Raw genomic sequence first — 22,332 nt, 5'->3', positions numbered from 1 at the left:
AGCAAAGCAGGGGAATCTCTAGGATTGGATAAAAAGTAAAAAGGAGACACATAATTGTTTTACATTGGTGAGTACAGGATAGTTAACAGCATTTTACAGCACATAGAGATGGTATTTGGAGAACAAGGTAACAATGAGGGATTTTGTAGCTTCCTGCTCTGGTGTGGTGGGTTGTGCCCCCTGGGAGGTCCGGAAAAAGAGATTATTTTTACATTCCAATGGTATGTTAGATGCAAAAAGACAACAGACAGGCTCAATTAAGGTGAAGACTGACCTTTGTGGAGGAAACTACAGGCCATGGCCCACTTCGTTAGGAATTTTTATATTCACGCCATCCTATGTGGTTATTTTCAGTCTCCTGAGCTTGTCAGGTTTAACATGTGGCCCCTTTTCCATCCACAACAACAAACTATTGTTCAATTCCTACTCAATCACGGCCTGGAGTATGACCTGTATGTAGAAGAGTGTGTGAAATGGCAGTCTGTGCAAAACAAAACGAAAACCCACCAAATGAACAGTATTTTAGATCTTTGTGGAAAAAAGAAAAGATAGCCAAGAAAAAGTACGCAATGGAAGTCAATGTTGAGAAGAACAAGAAAAAAATTTTATAATTATGAACTTTATTTTTATTTATTATGCCAACATTTTCAGGAGACTTTACATCCAGTTTTTATAACTCATTTTACAAGCAAATTCTAATATACAGTATTTACTCTGAACTTTTTTTTTATATCAGTGGGAAAAGCAATGCTGCAGACATTAAAGACTGTGATGTTTTTGCTTTTAGCTAGTAATGACTTAAGAGATTTTAAATTCTTAGGGTATTATTTTGTTACAGCAATAATTTACCAATGACAAAGTGGATAGCTTTCCCCCAACAAGGTTAAAATATATGTTGCATCTCTAATTAACAGCACAGTTGTAGATTGACACCCACCATCATAATCATTTATCCAAATGTATTCTTTTCAAATTACTGCAGCAGAAAACTTGAAGGAAGGTGTGGAAAGAAAATTAGAAAACATAATTCAAGCATGAGCATTAAGAAAAACAGTAAGGTCATCCTCCCCAAGGAAAAACATCAGGTATTTGCATTACAGCTATAATTAATTTTTCAAATGTGTGAGTAAGCATGCAAACATAACCACCCCAACTAATTTATAAACACGGAGACTACTGTGTAGGATTGACGGTAAACTGAAACTGCTGCAGTATCACTCGTCCTCATTGCAAGCCTATTGGGTGATTCCAAATGGCACCCTCAGTGTCCTGGAGACCCGGAACCATGGAGACAAGGCTGCCCAGAAATGAAGTGTACCTCCGTGTCTGTGAAACCATGTCCGCTACAGGAAGACTTAGAAGTGACAGCTACAGGATCTGTTCTCCTTGATGCATTGATTAAAATACTTAAGGGGACAAGGAAACATTCAAAAAACTTAGTGCTTTTATGGGAAAAGTGACCTGCCAAGGATATCAATCTGTGAAAGGCTGTACTTCAAACAGCAACAATTATATTTCAACAAAAAAAGCCACACCCAACAGGAGGCATTTTGATATTTCAGGCACAACTACAAGCAATTAAGCTCATTTAAAGTGCAAATCTGATTATTTTCTTTCATATTCAGATTTTTGTTAAAATACTTAGTAAGTTCCCTAATACCTATATAAATACAATGAACAGTAGTCTATATGCCTGAAAATATTGCACAAATTAAAATCAGACTCCAAAACAAAAATGCTAGAGGGTCTCAGTCTTTAGAAACATTCTAAATGATACAGCTATGTAATCCTTTAATGTTTTTAAATCATCTGCACCTGTACTGAGAAACTCCTTAGGCCAAGCTTTCTTTAAAGAACTTGATATGCATCTCATTAACAGCCAAACGTATAATTCTACGTACTCTATGTAGTAATTTTTTTTCACAAATGAGAAACTTAACCAACCCCCAGAAAACATCTTCCTCAGGACGCGGAATTCATACACAACTATTTTCACTGAAATCACAAGAACTAAGAAAAAAGTCATCTGAGTTCCTGTGAAGAGGGGATTTGGCACAGAGTTGATTTACAGAACCACTGACCAGAAATTAAGCCAAATCTGAGGACAGATCTGATTACTCAGGCGAGCTACGTCCTCCTCTCATTTCTAACTTAAAATTTACTATGGAGCAGCCTAGTATAACATTCCTGCAGTTTTAAAAGAAAACTGCAGGCAAATACTTGGCTGTTTTGTGCAAGCATCCCAGATTTTTTTTTCTTAAATATATTATGCTTCATAATTATATTGATGAGCCTTCTGCAAGATTAAAGCTCAACAAAGGTACAGACAGGTTGAACTGTTGGGTTCATATTTCAAGGAGAAAAAACAGAGCAGAAAAAGATTAGAATAAACAAATTGCAGAAGTCAACATTTTTATATAATAAACATTTCCCTCAGACTAGATTAAAAATAAAGTAAAAGATGAACTTTTCCCTTAAAGGCCTACTTGTAAATAATGTTTCGTAAGCCTGTGTGTGTGTTACGTGCTGTTGAGTTGGCTCCAACTCCTGGTGGCCCTCTGAATGAGTGACGTCTACCACGTCCTGTCCTCACAGCCCTGCTCAGCTGTTGCCGACTCACGCCTATGTCTTCTTCTACGGAGTCAATCCATCTCCTATTTTCTTCCTCTTTTCCTGTTGCCTTCTATTTTCTCCAGCATTACTCTCTTTCCCAAAGAACCCTGTCTTCTCATGATGTGCCTGAAGAGTCTGTATCGACTTGTAAATCAACTAACCACCTACTAATTCATCAGTACGTTTTACTTTGGGGAAACACAAATACGTGTGATAACATCGCGTATGCAATGATGAGATCAGTTTTCTTTCTCCTTCATAATGGAAGACCACATGTACCCACTTGGAGCTAGCTGCAGCCATGACTGCTCAAGTCCTGAACAAACAAGTGCTCTGCTGACACATATGCCTGAGCACTTAATACTATCAAGAGCTGGACTATGTGAAAAACTTTTTGAATGTTGGTGCTTCTCCTGCAGAAGTGTTGAGAGTATGATACTAGATTTGTGATGCTCACCTGCGACCAAATCCAAGAACTGTAACCAATGAATGGCAAATTTACTTGAACTGGTAAGGAAAATGGCATCAAAATGGCGTAGTAAACGTAGTAAACGCCTCTTTTGAAATTTCCACTAAAGAACGTGCTGTTGTTTCTCTTAAAAGGGGCAGACAATTTTACCAACGTACATTTTTAAAAGGAATCCCTAAAAATTTGAGTGACTAACTTTTTGGCTATAATCCCTTGTGATACATTTTTGGTGAGCGGATCACACACACGAAAAACGTACATTGTGAAAGGCTATCTGTCTGAAAGACATTGATTCTAATTAAAGAAGCAACATGGGCACAACCTAAAGATGACATGATTTGGGAGAATGAGGGGGGGCACATTTACAGAACCACCTGACGAGCAGCCCGCAGCATGATTAGGTCAGCACATCTGGTCCCGTGGAGGTTCCGCAGCTACCTTCCTAGCACATTAAAATAAATAAGCATATTGCCATTGAAATATCTTTTAATGCCTTTTAATAAAACACAATTTCCCCTCTCTAATTCTGTTTTTCTTCCCAAATCTACTTTTCAAGAAATTGTCATTCAAACATATACCAACCTAAAAGGGAAATCTGGAAAACTCAGAAAAACTATGATGAGTTCTAGCTTTCGCAAGATAGTCTTAAATTTATAATTATTCTCAAAATATCTTTACTTGTTTTGCTACAGAAAATAGTTTTAAATCCCCATCAAACCTTTACGTCCCATCAAAGTTTTGTGCAAACATTTCAAGTCCATTATTCCAGTCTTCAGATATTAGAACAAAGTCAATAAATATACACTTCACAATAAAGACTTAATTTAAAATATATGCTGTGGAACTTTAAAACAGCTATCATGGATCCATAAGCCTATAGGGTTCAAAATGGAATTACCAGCAAAACTCTAGCACCAACCTATCTTCTAAATGAATACATCTTTAGGTACAGGTTTCAAGATGCGTCTCAAGCTTTCCAAAATTTATCCAGTAGCAAAAACACAATGATGTGTACGTGTGTGTGTGTGTGTGTGTGTGTGTGTGTGTGTGTGAGAGAGAGAGAGAGAGAAACAAGATGCTAAAGTAACATGTGATTGCTTTATACAGAATATAAAACATTCTTGAGTGGGGCAATTGTCTGGTAAATAAATATTGAGAGTAGCGTGCTGATGCTAGCAAGGAAAAATACAACTTACATAGACTTCCCATTAAAAGCCTGATTTCTTTTATTCATCACAGAGCTTTGCATAGACCTTTTAAACATACAAGTCACTGGCCAGATCTCTGCTTACAGACTATCATCTTCCATTATCACCAAATCTTTAGTTAAAATAACAACCGTATTTACAGGAGAGACAAGTGAAAAAGGGTGAGGCTCTGAGAACCACAATTAATACAGACCTTAAAAGGACTCAATCAGCAAAGCACATTTCTTGCCTGCTAAGTGTAATAATATGTATTTTCTGGTGTACAGGAGGATAGATAACATGATTAGGCCTCTGAGATGGGTAAGCAAACTTTTGGGTTTACCTGAGACAAATAGTCAAATGCTATGTACTTCAACCAGGATATAAAATGGAAGAGCCCAAACTAATAAAAGCTTCCACATTTTTATTTTTAAGATTTGCAAGCTTTCAATGGAACCTCCATCATGGCAGCAAACTGCATGTAAAGCTATTACAGAACAGATGGTTTTTTAAAACAGCAAATTGGCAGGTGAAGGCTATGTACTTAATGTATCTTTGGTTTAGGAAGACGAGAATATCGGTTAGAGGCCAAACAATCCCCAGAATTCAAATTGCCATTTGGATTCTGCATGATTTCTTTTCTTTTTATTAGTGGCCTTGGGATGCTTGTCTTGGTCTGGAAGTTTTGAGGCTCTAGTCGGGGGCTGCTTATTTGTTTTTGTTTAAAAGAGCCAGAAGGGGGACGGAGCTTAGATGCTTTTGGATTCGGATTATTTGCAAGATTTGTTTGACTAGATGTTAGCTCAAGTTTTGCTGAACTACATGGTGTGATTATTGGTGAGTTCTTACAAGTGGGAGTCCTACTTGGAGATGATTCACAAGCTGAAGGAGGTACCAAAGAATTCAAGGTGGATGGTTTAAAAGGCTGCAAGGACTTGGGCTGAGACGTGTAGTCTTCCGGTGAAGATTGATTTCTTCCAACTCTCTTGGCCTGGTCTACTGTATCTGCCTGGGTAAGTGTGTGAATAGAAGTGGCTACAAACTGCATGTCACTAATTTGAGTATGTGCCAAATGATAAGGCTCTTGAGCATCAGTGGTCAGGTTCAACTCTGCTTCCAAAGGTGTCCTCTCAGTCACATCCTTAGTGAACTGCGGGCTTGACGGACGAAGCCGGTCTTCCAGACCACACTTGCTGTCTTGTTGCAAGCCGTGTGTAAAGCTTTCATCCAGATGTGCAGCACCCTGACGTATGCTCTGGGCTGGGTATTCACTGTGGGCCTCGGTATGTTGTGGTTTTATTAGTTTTCCCTGGGCGTGGTCTGTGGGTCTGGGAAGGCTGCTGGAAGGCTGTAGTACTTGAGGCTATTTTAAAATTAAAAACAACATAAGCAACAATTCATTTTAAAACGCCACCCAGAATTAACGTACGTTCCAATTAGGCTCTTTTGGTGCTTATTATGTTTTAATGTGAGAAGTATGTGAGGTTCTTTTAAGTTAAAGAATAAATTGCAACATCAAATGAATTCATGAGACAAATAAATACAAGAGTGATAATGCAAACAGAAATGATACAGGCAGTAAACACTAAACAAGATCCAAAATCAAACAGGAGAAAAGAAAAATCTTAAAGTACTGATTTATTGTAAAAAAAAAAAAAGAAAAAGATTCCTGTCCTAATTGATTCATTAATGTATTTAAAACTTTATACTGTGTATGACAGCTTGACAGAATGATTCCTATAGTACTTTGGTTTAATCTCCATAGAGCATTCAGATAGTAATTGCGACCTTCAGAATATTACCAATTTTTAAGGTGGTGTTTTTTTAAGGAAAGCTGTATACCACTTTACCACACTTCACTAGAGGAAGTATTAATTTAATTGTCAAGATGCTGTACCTCTACTGAGCATTAAAATTACCAGCAGATAAATAAGGTTTAGAATGAAGATTATATTCTCAGTTGATTAAAATTCTAATTAAACAAAAATAGCTCAATACACTTAGCTAATGCTAACCTACCTTTCATACTCTTGTTGAAAAGCTTCAGAATAAAATGCCTTCATACCTTATTTGTTGTCTCAAAGCCATATGAGGGATCAACTAAGGTTCTGGTATAGCTCATAGGTAGAAAACAGATTTACCTTGCCCAAGAGTGAACACCCACTTAATAAAATTAGAAATGATCAGCCTTTTGAATGATGGCTGAGAGTAAAATATTTGAAATTACCTGTAACTTGAACCAAAGCTCGGAAGTCTACACTAGCCAAGTTGTCAACTGCGTGGTTATATTCTATACAAATCAGAGGAAACCTACAACTTCCATTACTTTTGTGCAATGGAAGTTATCTTTCAATGGCCCAAATAGGTGACATGGGGCAGAGCCTACTGGTCATGTCCTAATACAGGAATGGTTGCTATAAATGTATAAACACACACACACACACACACACACACACACACACACTCACACACTTTTTATTAAATAATGTTGGCTAAAATATCAAAGTTTGGCAAAGCGCTTTGAAACGTGAACTTTAAAGGACAATTTTTTACTAATAACTTTTTTTTTTAACTATGCTGATCCATAAACAAATCTACATAGTATCTAAATTCTTCAACAGAAAAGGCGAATCTATTTATACTGTATCATTTATTTTGCCACTTTTTTCACCTCCTTGACCAGCCTGGGTCAGCAATCAGGGATTAGATTACAGCAGGATGACCAGGGACCGAGGACAAATTTCCCTGACTCAGGGGGGTCCAGAGGGTTGGCTGTGATGGTACAGGGCTGACTTGCTATTTAAATAATAAAATCAAGACAATGACTACTCAAAATTAACCCATACAGAATATGTTATGTTAAACTCTTATTTTAGAATGTTTAAAATAAATAAGCCATCTCAGTCTTTACTTCAAGCTACATGTCCTAGACTTTCAAGTTGGTGGGCATTTTCACAATAAATTATCATGTAAATGAATAAACTGTCCTTCAGAGTGAAGGTACTAAAATCACTATGTAATTAATTCAAAAGACTCTCCTGGGGGTTTCCTAGAGAAAAAAATGACCTAGCTAAAGTGCTCATACATTTATGAAAATTTTAAAAAATATAGACAGCAGGAGCCTATTAAGCAACCAAAATCTACCAAAGGAAAGGGGAAAAAAAAGCAACTGAGGAGGAGAAAGGTGCAGCATCAAATGGTTGATTGAATGGGGATTTGTTTTCCCTTTTTACCTTAAAAGACTATTAATAAGATATTCTAGTCTTGAGTTAAAAATCTTAAAGCAACTTAAGACCTTTGAAAGTATCAGTGACAATTACAAAAAAACACTTTATTGTAATATGTTTATTGCCAGTAAGAAAAAAAGGTATAAATGTGCTATCAAAGAATAAGAAGGTATGATTTTCTAATTAAGACAAAGTAATAAACTGATTAAGATAAGCAAACCTACAGAAAAGGGGCACTGTGAATTGTAGATAAATCATCCATTTGGACTATTCTGATTATTTCTATTACCCAACGCTATCAGAGAACTAAACGGAAATGCAGCAGACAGAAAGATGTGCTGCTTGCATTAAATGCAATGAATCTCCACATCAAATACAAAAGAATTAGAAAATAATCAGGTTTTAAAAAATAACAAAATTTTGAGTCTTTTAACTGGTTGGATTGAACAATTATATTAAAAAGTTTAAACTATCACTTAATTACATTAAATATATTAGTAGTTACTAAATGATGAATAAACAATGTCTATTTTATACTTTTACTAAAGGTTTATTTTAGTGGAGTGATATAATTTCCCTATCCTAAAAGAAATGTATTGTTTTATTGTTTCTTTGAAAACTAGTTTGGAAATCAATTCTACTGCAAATAAAAAAGTCTCTTGAAGATCAGGAAATGACATAGAAAGGCCACAGACACGATGTGCTCCTGATTTGGGGAAGACGGCGTAGAGCTGGTTACCCACTGAGGACCGGATTGTCATTACTTAACTGCTGGCAAGTTGAACAACAAGTTGCCTCCTAACATCCAGCAAGCAAAGGACAGATGTTTTCTGATAGCTTGTTGCTTGCAGTATAGTTTTCCCAAATTCTAAACACTCAACTTGTATTAATATAAATGCAAAAATGTTAACAACTCATCTTGCCCACATTCACCACTGTTTCTAAGCCCTCGGACATCTTTAGAATGCATCCTAGGTATAAAAAGAAAGATCCCATGTTCTCATGGATAACAAGACCAATAGGAAGGAATATCAAAGAACATGTATTCATTTAAAAAACGTCTATGATTTACCATGCACTGTACTTAGGCGTAGGAAAATATGGAGCTGAACACAATGCTATTCCTGTGGCTGAGAGGCCCAGTGAAGGAGATAGGTCAACAAATGATGAGACCATGTCACAAGTGTAACAACATGGGAAAAAGAAACTCATCTGCAGATGAGTAGGAGTTTGCCAAGTAGACAAACAAGAAGCACACTGAGTGCAGAGGACCATACAGAGCACAGAGGCAGAACAAGAACATGGTACGTACTAGTAACTTCAAATTGTTAAACTGAATTTGGAGAGCATAATACTGGTGAAAAGTGTAGGCAAGGTCCAGCTCATAAATAAGCTCGTGTCAGGCTAAGTAGGTCTGACTTGTGCAGCAGACAATGGGAGACGCTGATGAATTTTAAGCAGCAGAATCATAATGATCCAATGCATATTTCAGAATGTCACTCGTGGAATCTGTGAGAAATGTAAGCGGAGGGGATGAGACTGAAAGCCAAACAGCCAGGTAGTATGCTACTGCTAATAGCCCAGGTGATAAATGATAAGGGTCTAAAATTGGGATACTGAAAGAGAAACTGGAAAGGACTAAGAGATTTTGAAGATGTGACAGGTTAAGTGGTTGTTTGGGAGGATTTTAAGATGAGTTCCAGGTTTCTGTTTGGAGATGCAAGATGAGGTACTGCCTTATATCAAAAAAGTTCTCTGGGGAAGTTGCCCATTCACTCTATAGCCTCAGCAGCCCGTAGACTCAGGGCAAAAGGAATTCCCCCCACTGCTGGGGGGACTTCAGGAAACTCCCAAAGTCACAAATAAGTGGAACCTGACTAGTCCATCCTTGCAACTTGTAGAAGGGTTGGTTACTGAGGCTTTAAAATGTGAACCCATCCCTAGATTTAAAAAGCCAAGTGCTTCTAACTGGGCTCAGTAACTTCAAGTCTCACTTTAGTTAGATACATACACTTCAGCATACTATTCTGAGAATTCTCAGATGCAAGGTCGCATGTGTCAAGGTCAAGAATGCCAGCCATAGGCACTACTGGGTAATTAATAGTTGAAGGGATTGGTAGGCATCTTCAATGACTATTTTGGGCTGCTTACAAAGATAACCAGAGACTATGAGTCCCTTACAGGCAAGTACCATGCTTTACTCATTTTTTATTGTTGTAGTTGGTATCCCCAGTATTTGGCACATAGGGGAAATATATATATATATATATATGCTACATAAGTGAATAATTAAATGAGTATTAGTGAATGGCATATTCCAGAATTGCTTCTTTGGTAATACATTATCAAAGTGATATTTCCTATTAGGTCAGTGATGCAGCACTAATAATCAAATAAAAACAAGTTTATAAAAACTGATGAAAAAAACTGATAATAGAAAAAATGTTTTCTCTAAATAAGTTTAGAATTAGCTTAATGAATCATGTTTAGGAGGATTGCAGGAAGGATTAACTACATTTTAAGTTGAACACATCACTCTCATATGGCCTGCCAGCTAAGCCACAAATGTTTTTTACTTGGAGACCAGAAATTCCTGGATAAAATGAGTTGTGAAAATTGTCTTATCAAGCATTCAGTTATTTTCCATTTCTAATTCTAATAATTCAATGTATTTTACATTACACATGTGAAATATTTAACATAGGACCTCTTACCACATCAAAAATGCTCAGTAAATGTTACCTATGGTCATTAAAAGGTGAAAATGATGGACTTAAGTCATGGTCTTTTTGTAACCATGGTCTTGGGGGGGGGAAAGGCCAGTTATATAGCAGTATAGTAGTAAACTATTTGCTATTCAATAATGTCAGTCATATCTAAATGTTTCAAACCCATAGCAGGCATAGCTGATGTAATACAGAAGCCAAGGTCCTGTCATTGTCTTTCAGGAGATAAATCAGAGCTAGGACATGCCAAGCACTTTCAAGTTTAGAAGGACTTTCCATATGGTTCTATGATTTGCTGCTATGACACAGTACTGAATCGCTTAGCTCTGGGGAGTCAAGACTCATTGGAATTTGAGTCCTGGCTCTATCACTTACTATTGGCGAGACACTGAGCAAATTATCCTACTACTCTGAGATGGAATTTCATAATTCATAAAATGTGGACAATAGCATCATCTACACCTCATTGAATCGCTGTAAATAATGAACAGTAGCATGCATACAAAATGCTTAGTATTATGCCTGACACATTACAAATACTTGAGAAATGTTATATACTGGGCAATGATAACAGGGTTTCCCTTCTTTGATCTCTAATTATTACAAGACCCTAGTTGAAGGGTAATGTGCTCTTTTGGTAAACGAGTAAGCTGAGGTTAAATGAACTTAAGTAACATGTCCAAATGCACACACTTCACCAAATGGCTAAGCCAGAATTTGAACCAACAGAGAATTTTAAATGCATTGGTAAGACTTTATTATTCTGTGTGACTTGGGTAATTCCAATGAGTTTATAAATTTTTAGAATATGCAATATAACCAGATGACTATATTTGAAAACTCAACAGGGATACATACTCAGTACCAACATTTAGGTACTAACTTTTGGATAATGCCCTATTTCTTTCTTAGCTGATCTATTCTACACGGGATAACTTTCGGACACCAAGTTCAAGCCACACCGTGGAGCAGTATTTCTGGGAAAAAGCATTTCCAAGTGACCCACCTGAAGAAATACACTGCACACAAGGAAAGGCAAATAGGCACTGATCACTAAGGAAAACTTCACCTTCACCATTTCATACCACTTCAAAGACTTCTAGCATTACCGTAAGAATAAAATATTCGTATCACTTTCTGTAAATACTGTTGTTCTAGAGTCACCAACAATAATAAGATGGCAGCCAGAAACATCAAGTCCTGATGGTATAAAAACATGTCCAAAGTGTAAAGTAAAAAGCAGGAAACGTCCTAAATTATAATAAGGCTACTGCATAAACAGGAATTACCTAGAATTATTTTCTTGGTCCATACAAGTTTATTATTATTAAATACATTTTAAAGGTTAAAAGAAAAGATGGAAATGGCACCATCTGTAACATGCCTGTAATTTCATGCACGCTCTGACATGCATCATGCAAACTGGAAAAACAAAACAAAACGAAACAAAAAGTGATTGCGGAAAGTGGTAGGTAAAAATCTGAAATTGTACTGTACCACGCTTTGTCAGAGAAGTAATGGACTAACTTCTCAACTCCTTGCCAATGGCATAATGGGAGAGCAGAGACAAGAGAAAGACAGGACAATGGTGTGAGACCACACACAACGCCAAGGGTCGCCACGACTGGGCAGCAGCCAAGAGCATCGGCTTGGCCTCTGCTGTGTTTCCCTCGGTATTATTATTTAATATATTTGTATGAAATGAAAATGCATTTTAATAATTTACACTTTCTTGCTGAAGTGTTACATACTTTCTTGCAAGTTAATACAAATATTCATATCCACAGAATGGTGTATGTAAAACTTCTCACACTTCAAAGGAATCACTTTAAGAATTTTACCAAATAGAATACTGAAAAGAAGTCTGACGCAATTTAATATTCATACTTCAAAATCTAAAATGTTGTAGCTGCATGTAATCTCTTATGAAGTAGAAATTATTTTTAATAGTTTCAGTCTTCCACATTATAAACTAAATACAACTCAATATTTGTTCGTTTGCTTTTTTGACCGCTGCTGCATTAAAGACCAATACAAATATAATCTGCTCTTCATGTCCATCTTAAAGATGATGTTCTAAATTATAAATGAGGCTCCGCACATCACTGTACAGATGGAAAACAAAACTGGGTCCCTAGTATAACTACAGTAGTCCCCCCTTATCCGCAGTTTCGCTTTCCGCAGTTTCAGTTACCTGTGGTCTCTGTTACCCACGATCAACCATGGTCCAAAAATATTACATGGAAAATTCCAAAAATAATTTGTAAGTTTTAAACTGTGTGTTGTTCTGAGTAGCACGAAGAAATCTTGTGCCATCTGCTCCTTCCCACCCAGGATACGAATCATCCCTCTGTCCAGTGTATCCACGCTGTGTACGCTGACAGTCACTCAGTAGCTATATTGGTTAGCAGATCAACTGTCATGCAACAGCAGTGATGCTGGCAATTCAGATATGCCAAAGAGAAGCCATAAAGTGCTTCCTCTTTAAGTTGAAAACGTATGTTGTATATATAGAAAGAAAAATAGTGTATATAAGGTTCTGGTACTATCCGCGGTTTCAGGCATCCACCAGGGGTCTTGTAACGCATACCCTGAAGATGAGAAGGGACTACTGTAGATAAAGCAAATTCTGCTCTATAATTCATACGAACCCAATGGCAGCTTCGAAGGTTTCTTGGGAACCAAGCTTGCTCTTATTTCCCTCTACCTCAGAATGTTGTCTCTTATTTCAGAGTACTTAGGAAAAAAACCCTGATTGGTAAGTTTAAATTATAAATAAACAAATTCTGAAACAAGGAGTTCAACAGCTCTTCTAAGTTGATGAGTTACTGCTTTTAATAAACTATCAAAGTGAATAATAGTGACTTAAGCAAGCATTTTACTACATATGCACAATCAGTATGAGATGCTCAATTTTCAGGGGTCTACCCCTCTAAGACACAGAACCCATCTACTGCTGGGGTGCACAGTAGTTCAAAACTAAATGGCATCATCATAGTACAATTCCATTGCTATAACCAATATGCACGGTGTATTTATCCAGAGTAGGATACTGCAGGCACTAAGAACAGCCAACAAACACAGCTAAAAGGACCCCACAATCGGCAGAGCGGGTTGTTATAAAAGGCTTATACAGTAAACAGTAATTGCTGTGTATCTCATTATTGCAAGGTGCTGAGAGAAACAAACTCATGCCTAGGTTTATGGGATGGCCTCCTCGACCATGAATTTGATGCACATTTCTAGTCAATTAACCAATGACTATATAAATGGCAGTTGAATTTAGTTGCAGAAACAGATACAGTGCACATTCTATATTAACCATACTTCAAAGAAATAGCTTAATGTAAAACTGAATGGTTCAGTTTTTACTGAGTTATCCAAGATTTCATTTCACTGAAAAATATTTTACTTTTATGAAAAGTCACTCCCAGAGCTAATTTCTCATTAAAGCACTGAAGCTGACATGCTCCTTATATATAAAATTGATTCCACTCCATGGTGGAACCAATCAGATTGAGCCATGTTAATGTATACCTTATGAGCATGTTTCACAGTTCAACAATACACCTCAAGCATCTCTAGAAAGTGCACACCCTTTAATTTAGTGACATCCTTCTAGGAATCTACTTACGTAAAAAAGATGCTATACACCAGGATGACCTGTATTGCAATAGTATCTCTATTTAATAGGGAAAAAATGGAAACGATACCAATGTCCAACAACAGGAAAAGATTAAATAAATTAGAGTGTATCTCCATATTACATAATATGAAACCATCAAAATTACATTTTCAAAAGTATTTACTATATGAAAAATGTTCACACGATACTAAGTGGGAAAAAAAGCAGAACTCAAAATCAAGAAGAAAATGAGAGTATGAGAAAACATGTCCTTAGAGAAAGCGCTGTAGTATTGTTTCATGAATCTTTCATCTGAATTTTAAATATACACACAAATGTGTGTTGGGTTATAAAGACATAGTGTCATTCAGTAAGTACATACTGGGTTGTAATGTAAAATGAATTTAAGTGTGCTTGTCAAAAAGATTTATGAAACTTATAAGAAAAGTAGGAAGATTAAGACAATATACTCATTCTTAATGTAATTCTGGTAAATGCAATTAGTTATTATTATAATATAAATTTCAAAATCAGTAAACACTACATCAGAAAACTGATGGGCTATTAAGACATATGGCTATTAAGATATAAACATGCATTTATATTATTTTTGGTGTTTCAAAACAATTCTTTTTCTTCCCATCTAAGTCACTGCATATGGAAGGTAAAGGTAGATAAGATTTCTAAATTGTTACAAGGTGTTAAAGAGCAAATTTTAAAAGTTGTTTTAGCATGAAGAAACCAGTATTATTTCAAAATATACTTTTTGAAAAGTCAAGTATTCCTAGACGCATATGCTCTAGTGAGAAGTACTATTTGAGATTACCATTAAGATTTTTTCCTTGCCAAAGTAATTATTTTTATTCAAATTTTTTACTGTGAGGTAGATTATGGTTCCTAATTTTACACAGTTGTAAACTAGAAAGACTAAACCAATACCAGTTAAGTCAATTTGGACAAAAGCTGAGGTGCCTACTGACAACAGAAAGACCCCTGTATGTCTACATGTTGGTATTTTCTGTTAACCCAGAGAAAAATTTAACTGGAAATCCGAAGACAAGCATCCTTAAGGTGTGACGAGTAATACACTTGAAAAAAGAAATTTAAGTTAAGATGTTCTGAGAAAGAAAAAAAAATACTAAGGACTAGAACTTTCCTTTATGTCCGATTTTCTAGAGTTCTTCAATTCAGCAAGAACACCCCTGGCCAGTGCAGCTTCTGGAGTGAGCAGAGCTAAATATTTCCTTTAAACATTAGTTATTTCACTCTCTGCATATTTAGAATAGGCTATCTTTTTTATGCTGGAAGGGCTACTACCTTCATACATTAAAAAAAAAAAAAAAGAGCCAATAACAGACTGCTTTATTGAAGACTAACAGTCAAGCCTATGTGGTTCTACGATTAGAAGAAGAGTGAACATCACTTACGTTGATGTTCCAGAGGATATCAGAGACAATGTATTAATGAAACAGATTATACTCATCACGTAGGAGAACTCTCTCAAACGATCTACCATCATTTACAGAATTAAACTCTCTAAAAATCAGCACTGGGAATTACGTATGAACATGGAGACAAATATTATTTCACTAAATATATTTAGTGGAGGAAAAGGGGAGATCTGAAAACTACTGGATTTACTCCCATAATTACATACCATTCTCTTTCTCTATATTGAGGAGGAGGGGGAGAAGGAGGAGGAGGGGGAGAAGGAGGAGGAAGAGAAGGAGGAGGAGGAGGAGAAGGAGAATTTTATTAGTAAACTGTTTCAGCTGTTCTCAGGGTAAATCCAATATAGTGTATGTAGTAGTTTAGAACATATTTCTCCTCTAAGGGAACATTTCAAGCTCCCTAAGAGCTGTCAAAAAGCTACGGACAAGTCTTCTAGTGAACACATTCCACAAACAGGGTCCTTAGGAGAGCCTCAGTGATCAAGTGCCAGGGCCAGGTCTCTTAGCTGCATAAGCCATGAGAACTTACCCAGGTTAAAAGACTCCAATGTATGTATCTTCTAGGTGGCTAACACATCCAAACTCTGGAGAACCAAAACTTTCTTTTTACTAACTTGGAGATGCAGAGAAAGAAGGTTTGATGTAGAAAGACCTTTAGAGCAGTGCTGCAGAACAGTGCTGCTTCACAGTTAGAAATGAAAAGGGTAGCTCTGAACTCCAGAGGAAAGGAGGAAGAGGCATTTGAAAATGGAGAGCCAATGACTCAGAGGAGGGACAAGAAAATTTTAAAGCTAAACAAGAAGTAGTGAAATGGGTGTTTCTCAGAAACGTGTTTTAAAAATAAACCAAAAACTATTTGCAATACAAAATAATTAACCTTAAAGTTCAAACCCATATTACAGCTAGCTGAGGGGAAGGAGAATGGGGGAGAAGAAAAGCGGGGGGGCGGGGGGGTTAGGGCTAAAAGGGGGCTTCAGAAAATTCAAGGTAGGTGTGTTAATCTGAGGTAATTCTGTCAAACCATGCATTTTACTGGATACAAGCCTAAAATATCTATAATTATCATCTGCTATAATTGCACTTGAAATTCAGATTAATTCAGTAGCAATTTAGTGTAATTCCTTATGTGTTAGGAATCTTTCAATAGAGGAGAAGAGAAAGCAACTTACTTGAAGACAAGAGAAGTAAAAAGGAGGATTTACAGAGGTGGTGGGAGATGGAAAAGGAGATACAGGAGGAAAAATTCCCCTTCTCACAGCTTCTACTAAACAAATTGCTACTAAATAACTTGATATAAAAGCCAATACATATTCTCTATTCTATTTATCTTTAAAACAAATAATGCAAAAGGGAGAGGCACAATAGTCAAAAAATAAACTTCAAAACCTGTCTCAGATTTATGTTCATACTTAATAATTTTAACGAATTAAAAAATATTTTTTAAATAAATCACATTTCTTAATTTTAATTGCTCAAAATTTCTCCCTTTTGGACCTTTGATTCTTCACATAGATAAGCATAATTTGAGAAAAAATTGGTATGAATCACAAATCAGGGTAAATCTATGGAGAAGGCATGAAAGTGACTCATTAATATATTAGCTTTTTGGGTGACTTTTCAAAAAAGGTAAAATATAACCAACTTACCAGATGTACTTAAGTACATAGTATAAAATAGTAAACAATGTTTTTGAAAGCAGATTTAATATAAACAAAGTTTTCTTAAGTCAAACAATTACTAAATCGTTAGAAATGTTAGTAAACCATGCATATTTAAAAGCTATTTTTTGTGTACTTGTAAAGCAGCTGATAAATTACAAGGACGTATTAGTAGTTAAAAACACCCTTGAAAAATGATTTAAAAGATTTTTCTTTTAGAAGACAATGAAATGTAATCAAAGCCTTCTGATGAGGAACTATTTAAAGAAATGTGCACGGTCTAGGCAGCCTGTTCCCTAAACAGCATGCACCTGTCCATTATACCACTGCTGGCAGTGCGTACATTTTCAACATCACTGGATAAAAACAGTTTTTATTCACGTATCTCAAGGTCAAGAAAAAAGAGAATGCATTCAAGACAGATGCACTCAGTAGGTTTAGGGTCAGTGGCCATAGGTTTAAATGGCTTTAGAATGAAATTAACTTCAGAGTGCTTTCCCAAGGCTTCAGTGGCAGTCTATTTACATGCAGTCAAAGGAAGTGTTAGAGAGGAGAGCCCAGGGAGTGCTGGTTTAGCACATGCCTGCAGGTCACTCTGAACAGGAGAGGAGGTGGTGGGGAGGGAAAGACCATGCAGAAGGAGAAGCCAGGATAGGAGTGAGAGACACAGACTCACTGTGTCTGCGGTGCGGCGGGACAGTCCGTGGGATCCCCTGGAAGGAGCCCTGCCAAGGAGAGAAGGAGGGAGCAGAATACCCACCCTGTGTAGAGAGAGACGGGGTGGGGAGGTATAATAAAACAGGGAACTGAATAATAGAGAAACTAAAGTCATACTTAAAAAAAAAATAACAACAATAGTGTTAATGAGAAGACAGATTTTATTTTTTTTAAATATAGGCAGCTCAAATTACTGAAAAATAGAACGTAATTCCAAACCTATTTATTTTTCATATAGTTTAAGTAAAAATATTATTTTTCTCTAATATTATAAGTTAATACATAAGAAAAATATTCTTTCTGGTATACATTTATCATCATGTGTGTCTTTTTAAAGTAGCAGATTCCAGTCTTTTGTAAAAATAAATAAATAGATAGATAAAGCATTTAAAAGGGCAGATGGACGTTAGGTGTTAAACACACAGACATTGCATCAATTATCAATCAGGCAATAAAAAAATTACCATACAAAAATTTTGTGTTTCTTTTAAAATCATAGGTTTTCTGAGGATTAGCAGCAGGTAAAGAATATTAGCTGAATATAGCAGAACCAACAGCATTAAGAAGACTTGAGATGTTGTGTGAGAGAGTACTATATCAGGGATGGGGCATAGAGGCCACAAGTTACACAGGCGTGCTTTTTAATTTAAATAACTTGTGGCTTCTCAGTTTTAGTTATTTTAATCTCAGATTATCAGAATTAAAATATATCTGGAATGCCATTTACTTCAATTTCTTCACTTTCCAGATAAAATTGGTTCTTCAAGAAAAAGTATTTGTTCAATGTCACACAAATAGAACCAGATTTGGTATCATGTCTCTCTGTTCCTAGCCTCCTAAGTGACTGAAATATTCCCACAAATAAAACCATGGAAACACTCACTTTCACCCAGCAAAATGAGCCTGAAAATCATCATACCCAGTTCAACTTGCGAAAGAAAGTATATATAATTTTTAGACCAATTAATCTGACATAGAAATGATGCAGTAGTTAATCCTAATGCAGTTTATTGGTGCTTACAGATTTTATGAACATTAGTCCATAAAAAAATTGTTTGCCCCCTCTGTATCCACATTATTCCCTGGCTTAGCTCAGTATAATCAGATACTTTAAATTTAATAGTAATCCTACATTGCCCACTATAAAACAGAAACAAAAAGAAGATCCATTTTCTATGTTGACAAAGGGAAAAGACAGCTACAAGAAACTAAGTAGAATTAATGATCTATAGAATATCCTAATAAATAAAGATCCTGTCTTGAAATTATTACACTTTCTCCATTAATTTACTCACAGATATTTGTGAAAATAGCTTATAGAATATTTAATAGAGTGATGACTCCAGTTACTCTCCATAGATATTACCTGATAAAACTCCATTTTGCTGTTTCAGAAATGTTTTGGTTTAAAAGCTTTAAACAAAACAAGGCCTCAACCAAGAAGGGGCACGTACTTCCCTCTCTGTGAGTTTCATCAGGGCCAACCTTCTACTCACTGCTCTGGGTAAAGAAACTTTCAGATAGGGATTTTTGTACATAAGTTAAACCAGCAGTCAGAATTCCTTCTCAAAGAAGTAAGTTCTCTCTGGAGGTCTGTGGAAACAGTACTCAGTGGGAGTCAGAGGGACCGTGTTTCTCCTTGGATCTTCCTTAAGCCCTGTAGCCTTGAGAAAGTCACCGATCTTCTGTGAGCCTCAGTTTCTTCATTTGTAAGAAGCAGGGTTGGAATGTGCTACAGACTGAATATCTGTGTCCCTCTAAAATTTCATATGTTGAAACCTAATTCCCCCAGCGTGACGGTTTGAAGGCAGTGCCTTTGGGAAGTGATCAAGGTGATCAAGTCATAAAGGTGGAGCCCTCATGAATGGGATTAGTGCCCTTATAAAGGAAATCCTAGAGAACTCCCAGTGAGAAGCCTGCTGTCAATGAACCAGGAAGTTGGCCCTGACCAGACACTGAATCTGCTGGCACCTTGATCTTGGACTTCCCAGACTCCAAAACTGTGAGAAATAAATTTCTATTGTTTATGTGGCATCCAACTCTACGGTATTCTGTTACAACTGCCTGCTTGGATGGACTAAGGCAGACGTCCATCTCTAAGCAACTTCGGAAGTTTAGTTCTTGTAATTCAGTTACTCACATAGCTATCTTTACTCCCACTTGTCTAGAGTTACTGCTATCTTTTAACTTTATAACTCTATATACATGGCATTTAAAACAATCAACTTTGTATTAAATTGTCACTCATAATAAATTATTGGTTCTTTGAAATAATTTCAGTATACGTATCTGTCACAGTACCTAGAATCTGGCAGTAGTTTTAAAATATGTTAAATGTCCACCATCTCTGCCTAATATCCCTAGCACATGGCAGACTCTAAATAACTGTTTACTGATTTAAACTGAATTAAATTACACTTATTGTGTGTATCTGGAGTCGAAGCTATAACATCTGTCAGGCCTGGGCACGTAATGAAGCACCTAAGAATCTTAAAAAACAAAAGCAATGCTACCCATCTTCACTGACCAACAAATCATTATCTCTGGGATGGACCTGAGTATGAGAAGGAGAGGAAGACAACCTTGTGAAATAAATACATAAACAACTCTGCCTGCTATTGCCAAGGGCACCCATTTATTAAGCTGACTGAACAGCTGTCATAAGAGTTTATGACTAGAAAAGCAGGGAATGTTATTCATTTTATTTCTGCCACTTAAAATGCCTCCTTTCACTTCCCTACATTTCAAACCCATTTCCTAAAAGCTTTTACTGATCCTATCTAAATCAACAATCATTCTTGTTTGTAAGCTTCCTTGGTGAATACTTGTCTCAGGGAATTTTTCTTCCTCTGTTCATAATGTTGATTTGAATATCTTCTTATTCTTTTATTAAATATAACCACCCTTAGAATAATAGCTTTCTTACTTTTCTTGGCGCCAATTATAGCTTCTTGCTAACTGACTTTCACAGAGTGGAAACAGCATACTGTGATTAAAATTTAAAAGAAGAGAGATTGCCAGTACCAGCACATGATGGAACAGATACACTTTACCCCCTTTTCTCTTGCAAAGTGCACGTAAAAACCCTGGACATTATATATAAAACAAACATAAAACTCTGAAAGGTGGAACTAAGAAGACAGACCCGGTAAGGACTTTGAAATCTGAGGAAAAACATGGTAGAGTATTCCTGATTTTCTTTTTGCCTAATGTATCCTGGACAAGGTGACAAAGAAGCCAGTACCCAGAAATGCTAATGGGTGTCGACAAAAACAAAAGCAAAAAGGTCTCAAGTAAAACATGCACCCTGCCAAAGGTGCTACCAGGACAGAGGTAGCCTAGTAGTACACAAAACTTGTACACAATAATTTGCTAAATAAACCCCATGGGAAAAACGTCAGCATCAGCCTCCATTAACATCAGAAAAGACCAGCTGGGAAGCCTCTGATTCCACCCTAGCAGGCTACCTGGCTCTAATACTGTCTTCTGTGGTTCTTAAGGTCTGTATAGGAACTATTCAAGACATGTAAATGGGGAGAGCAAGGAACTTAAAGGAAAATAGGGTTTCTATACTTAGCAGACTACATAAAAAAAAAATATATATATATATATATATATATATATATATATATATATATATATATAGTTAAAATTTAAAAAAAAAAGAGAGAGACTAGCCTTCAACATTCCCTGAGCAGACAAAACCTAGTGATATAAACAAAGCTTAATTTAGATTATTTTGCAAGACTAGCTGGGTCATTTCTTGCTTATGCCTTTGGAAATCGTAAGTAAAACTTGAAATGTTTCCCAAGGTTGATATGAAGTAAACACTATTCCAACATTAAACACTGTGAAGAACAGTCACTGCTTTCTCACTATATAAGCTGCTTTAACAATATACCCGAGACTCATTCCATGCTTTGGTTTGAGCACTCCAGGTTTGTAAACCCTCTTTTTGGTGTTTGTATAATAAACTTTTACTGATTACTATTTCAGTAATTCACTGGTTTTACTTTTGTTATTTCTGAACCTTTAACAATATATAATACCTAGACCAACCACAACATTTCCATAAAAAATACTACAGGTAAATCAAACACTACAGGTAAATCAAAATGGAATTCTAAAAGAGGTAGAGGGACCATACAGAAAGGCAAAAGAGAAAACAGGAACAAAGAGAGGAAACAAAAATAAATAAAATGGTAAACTTAAGCCCTAACATATCAATAATTACATTAAATACAAATGGTATATAGAAACCAATTAAAAGACAGATTGGCAGAGTGAATAAAAAATCATGATCCAATTGTATGCACGGTACACGAAATTCACTAATATATAAAAATATAGGTATTCTAAGTTAAATAGGGAACAGATATACCACACAAATAAATCAAATGAAAGCAAGAGTATCTATATTAATATCTGATAAAAGAATTCGGAGCAAATTACCAGGTACAAAGAGAGAACTTTTTAAATGATAAAAGGGTCACTATGCCAAGCAGACACAGCAATCCTAAATGTGTATGAGCTAAACTACAGAACTATACATGATGGGAAACTGACAGAACTAAAAGAACAGCCAAATCCACAATTACAGCTGGAGACTCCAACACCCCTCTCTCAACAATTGATACAACAGCAAGACAATAAAATTAT

At 36.2% G+C, this 22,332-nt stretch overlaps 1 protein-coding gene across 9 annotated transcripts in view; it reads right to left on the bottom strand.

Annotated features, from left to right (window-relative positions):
• Positions 1-606: 606 nt before the first annotated feature.
• Positions 607-22,332, bottom strand: part of CCSER2 (coiled-coil serine rich protein 2) — a 163,213-nt gene continuing 141,487 nt past the window's right edge. For 6 of the 9 annotated variants that reach the window (XM_081075356.1, XM_081075358.1, XM_081075355.1 and 3 more), the window contains one exon: positions 607-5,632. In XM_081075356.1, coding sequence (XP_080931482.1) covers positions 4,814-5,632 — 819 coding nt within the window. In that variant the 3' untranslated portion in view covers positions 607-4,813. Of the gene's footprint in view, positions 5,633-11,719; positions 11,760-17,632; positions 17,718-22,332 lie in introns of all 9 variants that reach the window. The other 3 variants (XM_081075360.1, XM_081075363.1, XM_081075359.1) reach the window with 2 other exon arrangements.

The sequence above is a fragment of the Rhinolophus hipposideros genome, assembly GCF_964194185.1.
Source record: "Rhinolophus hipposideros genome assembly, chromosome: 15".
NCBI classification, from domain to species: Eukaryota; Metazoa; Chordata; class Mammalia; order Chiroptera; family Rhinolophidae; genus Rhinolophus; species Rhinolophus hipposideros.
This window is presented reverse-complemented; position numbering and strand designations above follow the sequence as displayed.